An 8,194-nucleotide genomic window follows, 5' to 3' on the forward strand; every position below is an offset into this window, starting at 1 on the left:
TGCAATGACCTCGGCCAATTCCTTTAGAACTCTAGGGTGGAGATCATCCGGACCGGCTGACATGAATACGTCCAGTCCCTCCAGAAGCTCCCTAACTAGTTCCTCACTAACCCTTGGCCTAGGTGTGCCTCCCCTGGGGCCCGAGGGGGGCCCAGCAGGGAGGTGGCTGTTCTGGTCCCTACTTAGGAAGACGGAGGCAAAGAAATCATTAAACATGTCTAGTATGTAGTTATAGTTCAACAGTTGTTAGGGTTGGAAGGGACCTCATTGAGTCTGACTCCCTGTCCTGGGCAGGAAAGAGTGCTGGGGTCAGATGTCTGTCCAGTCTCCTTTTAAACACCTCCAAGGAAGGGGACAGCACCACCTCCCTTGGAAGCATATTCCATATCTTGGCAACCCTCACTGTAAAGAATTTTTTCCCGATGTTCAATCCGAATTTACTTTCTTCCAGTTTGTGGCCATTATTTCTAGTTGCCCCAGTGGGCGCCCTGGTAAACATTGTATCCCCTATTTCTTGCTGGCCCCCCCGATGAGTTTGTAGGTAGCCACGAGATCACCTCTCAGCCTTCTCTTGCAGAGTCTGAAGAGTTTCAGGTCTCCCAGTTGCTCCACACAGCCCGTGGTTAGGTGAATAAATCATGCGGAGCTGGAGGTGGGGGTGGAATTTACCATGCATCAGCTGTTTGACAGCAGTCTTTTTGTCTATCCACTCCTGTGCTTTGGTTGGGAAAGCTAAAGCAGAGCAGAATGAAACGTGACTGAGTTACCATGATTTAGCTCATGTCTCTTGTAATATGTGTGGGTTTTGTTTTGGTCTTTAGCATCAACCACAATCTCCACTGCAGGCCTTTCAACCCACAGCTCCAAGGACACCTCAGGTAATGATTAGTAGATGATTTCACATCTTTAATGTCTGTAAACTGCTTTGCAATGGGATTCGGAAAGGGCAACATCGTAACATATGGGACCAATGCAGTAGATAAATTATGCGAAACTCTTGTGATCAGAGCTAAGCCTGTAACTGCAATGTAGAAATGAGGAAAGAGGATGCTATGATGCCAGCATATAAGCACAGGAGTAACTTGGCTCATGCATGTCAGTATTTTGTTCTAGGCTTATGTGTGTTTTGTTGGACCTTAAATGCTTGTTTACGCTCAGGTTTGTGGTATAAAATAGGTTCCCATGTGATTTAAGTTCAAGATATTAGGTAGGTGGGGATAGGACGGGCTGGGGGGAGGTCTATAGGTGTCTGCCGGGCCTTGCTACAAAAATTTCTGGCAGTCAAGATAATTTGTCTATAAGACATCTCATTCTCATTATTTTAATTTCAAACTTAAAACCAGAAATGGCATACACAGTTTTTTATTGATCTGGGTTTTGTCAGTTTGAGAAGTATAGTGTCATGACATAACCAACATCTTCTGTTTCTGCAGATGGAAACAGAAAATGAAATGAAAGCTCTCTCACACTGTGTTATATCCCTGTTCTGGCTGCAGAGAGGCAAGCCTTCATCTTGGCACTCATGGGTTTTTGGTCCTCTGCTCTTCATGGGCTACTTTTTATTTTGAGCATACACATGCCTGCTTTCTTCGCAATGGGCATGACCATGAAGAAGGGAACCTCAGAATGGGACAGATGGTTGTATTTCTTTGAGATTCTAGCCCTGCATTTTAAATGTAACAAATTGCTTTGATCTGGAGAAGCAACATCAAACTGATATGTGATACATGTGGCTTTTTTGAACGTTTCACAATTTGGTCAGCTCAAATGCTACAAATATGCTCTGGGCCATTTGAGGCTTTGTTTGCATATACTGTGCAGTACTTCTTTCCTGTTGCACTTTTGCACCATTTGCTCCCTGATCTAAAATCTGTCTGTTTTCATAAGGGCATCTCAGATAATCAGAGAAGCAAGAGACATGTGGCTGTGAAGAAGGAAAGCACGGTTAGCTGTGCGAAGTGATGTCAGCTCACCTTTTCTCTACTCAGGTGCTTCAACTGCCAGTGGAATCCTCTCTACCAGCGCATCAGCATGGCCTTCTACTGTCAGCAGCTTCCTAGTAAGCACATTCAGAGCGGTGGGGTTGGTAAGTTAGTTGTATTTCTTATGGGGAAATAGAATGTTTTACAAATAAAACTGAATGGATGCAAAGAAGGAAAGAGTTGTTATTCACATGCTTCTGTTTGCCTTTTCCATTTGCCCAGCAGCTTCATATGCCCACAAAACATACTCCAGTGTCAAACCAGTGTGGCTTCAAACTCCAAATCAGCAACCCCTAGAGATGTAAAGAACTCTCTTGTCATTTAATGCATCAATGTAAAATGGTTCAAATTAAGTGGTGACTCCATTGTTCCTCCAGGTCATTTTCTGCAGTGCTATTTTCGGATTGAGAAAACTATTCATAATTAGTATGCCTGAGAAAAAGTGCTGACGACTAACACTTCACTGACAAAGCCTAGGGAACTGATTCTGTTATTCTCATTCCATCTTAGCAAGGGAAAAATCACACCAGCTTCAGCAGGGTCCTTGGAAATTCGTATCCTAAAACTTAAACACAGACCTCTACGGTTCCTGATCCAAGTTTCCAGGTGTAGCAATTCATTGGAAACAGGACCGTATCTCAGACTGGGTGCCTCACCTCTTACATAGTTGAACAAGGACAGAGTGATTGTCAAGATGCATAGATGATTTCAGTCACTGCTGCTAATACACTTCTGTTTTTTGTTTCAACAGAATGCGTCTGCCTCACTCCCTCCCTCATCAGTGGCATACTCCAGTAAGAGAAGGGAATACATTAGAATGGGCATTGGTGCATCAGTTCTAGTCATCCTAGTTGTGGCTATGGGTATCTTTGAATGTGAGTAATTTGCAGAGAGGACCTTATTAGTACTGTTTCTCTAGTTTGCCCACAATCCTGGGCATCACCAGCAGCTGGGGAGTTGTCTCGTTCCCACGCTGCCTGACTCACTTCCTTAGCTGCTCCTGTTAGCTTTTCACACTCCTCCACTCTAGCTCTCACTGGTCATTAAAGAATAGAAATTAAAACCCTTTAAACATAAGAGCAAGAATTCACACTCATGGGTTACCCCCGTGAAAGTGTTGGCTGAGAGCCTCCAAGAGATAGTCCTGGCTGTAATTGCCCCAAACATCTTCAGATCTGAGGCACTTACAGCCAGGACTATCTCTTGGAGGCTCTCAGCCAGCACTTTCATGGGGATAACCCATGGGTGTGAATTTCCCCTGTAATGGTTAAAGGGTTTTAATTTGCTTTTAATCCTCTCCCTTGCTGCTTTTCCTGGTAGTCACTGCTTTTCAGAATATATATTCCGGTAAATATTATACCCTATTTTTATCATTTACAGGGTACATACACTGCAGACGTAGGAGGAGGAAGTTGGCAAGGTAAGAACAAACCCCTTTTGTTTGTCATTGTAAGAAGGCAGTCTAGCTATCCTTTTCTAACTATCAGTACAGGACAGATAGTCCTACAGCATCTCAGACTCCATGTAATTGCCTTTTTATATTGGCAGAGAAAACAGCAAATAAAATGGCAGAAAGGGAAGGGATTTATTAAACAAATCATTACTATTGGTCAGTTAAGGAAAAATATGAACCTAACCATTTATATTACTCTTGGACTACGTATATTTGTATTAATAGGGTTAATAGGTATCTTGTTGTAGTTGCAATGGTTCAAGAAATAAGCAAGAAGGAAAATTTTCTGGGTTACATTTTTTATTTGAGAAGCTTTGTAATTAGAGACAGAGATGTTAGGCAAGTTTTCAGGCACACAGTGTCCTTCAGGTCTGGGAAAGAAGTTCTGTAATGCCAAGCAAGAGACTTTCAGACAGGAAATGCCTAGAAATTCTCAGTTATGATAACTCCTGTTTAGCGAGTGTTGCTATACTTTTTATTTTCCTGGTGGATTCAGCTGCCTGGCCTGCTCTGTTTTTCTTAAGACATTTCTGTTTTGTCTCTGTTCTTCTCTCTACAGCCCAGTCTCATTTAGCAGCTCGGGACAGGGAGAGGTCCAGTTCGTCGTGGAACATGGGATCCATCAAAGAGAAAATATTTATTCAATAAGTTAAAGGGCAGCATGCCTGTCCTCACAAACTGTGTGTGTGAAGGTTTGGGGAATGAGTCTCGAGTCACCACATGATTTTAAGTTTATTTTGTGAGATTTATGACTTGTAAACCTGCTCTGTGGATTAGATGCCCCATTTGGCGTACAACCATCTATTGTGTCCTTTGCTGAGAGCAAATACAAACTAGTCTTTTGGGAGCCTGAAGGGCTGCGTTGAAAGAGCGAAGAAGGAGCATCTTTTTCCTGCTGCAAAAATATGAGGAGTCAGCAAGGTGGCTGCAAGGACAGCTGACTTTGACCAGCTTTACTGGCTCTTGTGAACTGAGGTAGGAGTAGAGCACATGAAGTTCAGCCAGCCTTATGGCACTTGTCCCACCTTCATGGTCAGGGCCAAGTTTGTGCATACAAGACAAGGGAAAGATTTCTCTGGCTAGGGTGAACTATTGTCAGAGGGGAGCTTGCTGCCCGTGAGAGGAGGGAGTTCCCACTTGACCGGAACACAAATGGGGGTTGCTTCAAGTACCAGCTGATCCCTGCAGAGTGAAACTATAACTGGAGTACCCATGTGAATGCAGCTCTGGGAAGACCAGGTGCCAGTCTCTGGGGAGACTCAGCAAGTTCAACACTAATCTGGTCATGGGGCTTGGGCCTGTGGGGTCTTACATCTCATGGCCTGGTGGTAGTTAGGGAGCCTGAACCCCACAAATGCATCTGAGAAGCCAGGACACCACTCAGGCTTGGTGGACTTGAAGTCATGTGGGATCCAAAGATGCATGATACAGCAATTTAATGAATCGCCATAAGTGGGGAAGGCAACACTGGTAGTTGCCTAGAACAATGGCTGTCAATGTATTTTCATTTGCAGGCCCCTAAAAAATTGTAAGTGGAGGTGCAGACCCCTTTGAATTGTAAGTGTGGGTATATTCACATACTTTTCATCGATCAGGACCCCTTAGTCAGTCTGTGAATTCAGACCCCTTAGTTAGACTGTGAGCCCTCAGGTTGGCGGACCACAGGTTGAAAACCACTGGTCTGGAAGTACAAAACTAGCACAAAGTATGCTGCTTCCTGTGCTAGCCTCTGCACTGGCCATGTGTAGGGTGTCTTTGGCACCAGCAAGAAAAAGCATAACCAGCTGGAGGGAGAGAAGCACGCCAAAGTCGGGAGCAAATTGAAAGCCAAAGTTTGAAATATCGTTTCATCAAAGGAAGAAGTCTGACTTCACAGGTGCTGACCAGTTTGCCTGCGTAGCTGATCCCTGGCTCTGAGAACTCGTTCACGTAATCTAGGAGTAAGTGCTGTTCACCTCGGACTGCAAACATCTATTTCTTATGTGGAACATGAGCGAGTGCCAGAATGACTAAGCAACTGAGAAGTGAGCAGTTTCAGTTCATTTTCATATCTACCTTGGTCTCTGCCTTGCTCTGTCCCCTGCTGTGCTGAAGGCATGCGTGGGCATAGTGATGGTCTGGGCTTGACTAGTGTGTGACAGCTGTGATGGCTGAGGGGTTTATTCTTGTGAATATTTCAAGAAACAGAAGCTGTACTGCATTGTGGTTTAAAGCTTCCTTCTTGGCTGGTGATGCTGAGTGCCTGCAAAAAGGCATTGACGTCCCTCAACTCCCAGTTGAGCCAACAGAAGCAGAGAGGGCTCGGCGCTTGGTGCAGGGTCAAGCCTGGAATACATACAGCGCTTACATTATTTTCCCCTCAGTTCAGTGTGACTAAGCACACATTACTCCGGAAACACATGTCAAGTCCTTCCTCCCCCTGTAAAAAAAAACCAAAAACTAAACTAGAACATAGAGGCCACCTAGAACCACATTATGAACAGGAACTGTCATTTGCAGGAGGTAGGATGTTCCAAAAAACACAGCTAACATTATGTGTGTGTGTGTGTCTGTGTCTATCTAGATATATAGATACACCCCATGTGTATGTGTGTGTCTATACACACGCACACACACACACACATGCCCCATGACTATTTTTCCATGTCCTGTAGAGGTTCCATATGTTTCACGATGTCATCTTGGTTCAGTATCCACATCCTTCTCCATGAAAGAACATTTGAGTACTTCTCTCCATTGAGGCTGTGGAAGTTCGATGTACTCGTACCCATCTTGTTATGACTTATCCCCCACAAATACACAGGCAGAAGAAGGAAGGATCTAACTTTAGTTGCAAGCAGATGAAAACACCAGTCACACCTCAAAATTCCTTGAGATTTTTCTGATCATGCATTTTGTTCTGGGGAAATCTTGTAAAGCGTGCACTTTTAAAAAACTTCACCCTCTTTAGCTTGAGCTCAGTGTGTCATTACAGTGACACCAAGTTATAGCTAAAAAAAAATGAATGTATTGCACAAGGAAAATAAAATGGTTTCTGAGCCGACAGACTGCCTGGAACAAGTTCTTGAGTGTGGTGTTTTCCCCACAGAAATCAATGGGAAACTTGCTATGCATTTCAGTTGAAATCAAATCAGACCCTTTACTCTCAAAAATATATCCCAGGGCACTAGCCATGCAAGCTTCCAAATACCAGCTGGCCACATACCTACCCTGCCGTAGTCAGCTGAATCCCTTTGTGCTCATTCACTCCTTGACTGCCTTGCTACAGCTGCAAGGAGAGGGGATGGTCACAATTGTGCTTTGTGCTGAAGCTAAACAATGGTTTGAATGGGTTTAGAGACAATGCTGTTGTTAGACTGTCAGAACAAAGTTTCCTCAGCTGAGGAATCTATTACTTTGCGCCTTCTGTATAAAGCAAGTGTTCAAGCTAGCCTCAGAGTCTAAACATGTTTGTTAATGAGCGTTCGGAGCTGTGACATTTAAGCTTCAAAACCCAAACGGTGTATGTCTACAGATGACAGCAAGGAGCAATGGGCTCCAGTTGCAGCAAGGGAAATTGAGGTCATCTATTAGGATGAATTTTCTCCCGAGGAGGGTGGTGAAGCACTGGAACAGGTTACCCAGAGAAGTGGTGCAGTCTCCATCTTGGAAGGTTTTGAAGACCCAGGTAGACAAAGCCTTGGCTGGGATGATGTAGTTGGGGCTGGTCCTGCCTTGAGCAGGGGGCTGGACTAGATGTGACCTTCCCACCCTCATTGTCTATGATACTCACACTGCCTCATTGAAACCATGAGGCGTTGGTCATGGGTTTCACATCCCCACTCTTGAGTGCTTTGCAGTCAGTCCAGTAAGTTTTAGGAACTTTAAATTCATGGCAGAGGCATGTGAGAAATTGGTGACTTGGTCTTTACAGTAAATTCTGTGGGATGAAAGCCACTAATGCCATTCTTTTGGATAGGATCTTACAATACACTGATCCTCTAGTTACTTAGCTGAAAAGTCACTGTAACTGACCTTCAGCCAAAAGAGATTGAGAAGACAGCAGCACCTGCTTGCAAGACCTGACCAGAGGAAAGCAAAGAAGCTTCCTTCACATCTGGTTGTGGAAATGAAACTGCAACTGGTAAAATACGACTACCTGAGGTCACGATGTTTTGCAGCTTATGCTGCCTATTCAAAGAGGGGAAGCCCTTTCAGTTGTTCTATCTGGTTTCTCACATTTCTGAAAAGTTATGCTGCTCTTAGGTTTGCATCCTGGTCATATTCTGTCAGGGTTTGTTTTTTTTTTATACTGCAATAAGTTCATGACACATTCTCTTTGTGCTCCTTTATTTAGCTTGCTAAGTTCAGCTAAGTTTTTTCTATATTTGCAACGATTGCTCCTTGGCCATCAAGGTTTTGCTTCAGTGAGTGCAGTACTGACCTGAGTTCAGCAGCCAGCATAAGTTAGCACATCACATACTCGGGACTGTTCAGTGCAGTTTCAGAAGCGACGGTGCAGCAGGCTTTAATCACAGCTCTTGAAACGCTGCCCAGCGGTTCGCGTTTTGAGTGGAAGCGCTCGGCACCCTTTCAGCCACGGCTAATTGTTAGTGAAGACCGAATAAACTGTAGTGATGACTTCATACAGGAAAAGTCAATCCTCATTAGTACGAGCACTACACGCTGGGACAAGTGTAGCTGACACCTCCTGTGTGACGCAGGGGAAGTGAAAGTTGAAGTTCATTTTGGAAACAAGTTTAAGTGTCCTTTGGAAGCT

General features: G+C 44.2%; 1 protein-coding gene across 1 annotated transcript in view; it reads left to right on the forward strand.

The window, feature by feature from the left end:
* The window catches only part of LOC109289757 (hepatitis A virus cellular receptor 1 homolog), a 27,436-nt gene that overhangs the window by 5,083 nt on the left and 14,159 nt on the right, over nt 1–8,194 (forward strand). Inside the window, exons 4-8 of the mRNA XM_019505958.1 lie at nt 822–878; nt 1,989–2,059; nt 2,734–2,857; nt 3,363–3,402; nt 3,995–4,086. Coding sequence (XP_019361503.1) covers nt 822–878; nt 1,989–2,059; nt 2,734–2,857; nt 3,363–3,402; nt 3,995–4,086 — 384 coding nt within the window. The remainder of the gene's footprint in view (nt 1–821; nt 879–1,988; nt 2,060–2,733; nt 2,858–3,362; nt 3,403–3,994; nt 4,087–8,194) is intronic.

The sequence above is a fragment of the Gavialis gangeticus genome, unplaced genomic scaffold (genome assembly GCF_001723915.1).
Source record: "Gavialis gangeticus isolate Ggan-Ray unplaced genomic scaffold, GavGan_comp1, whole genome shotgun sequence".
NCBI lineage: Eukaryota > Metazoa > Chordata > Crocodylia > Gavialidae > Gavialis > Gavialis gangeticus.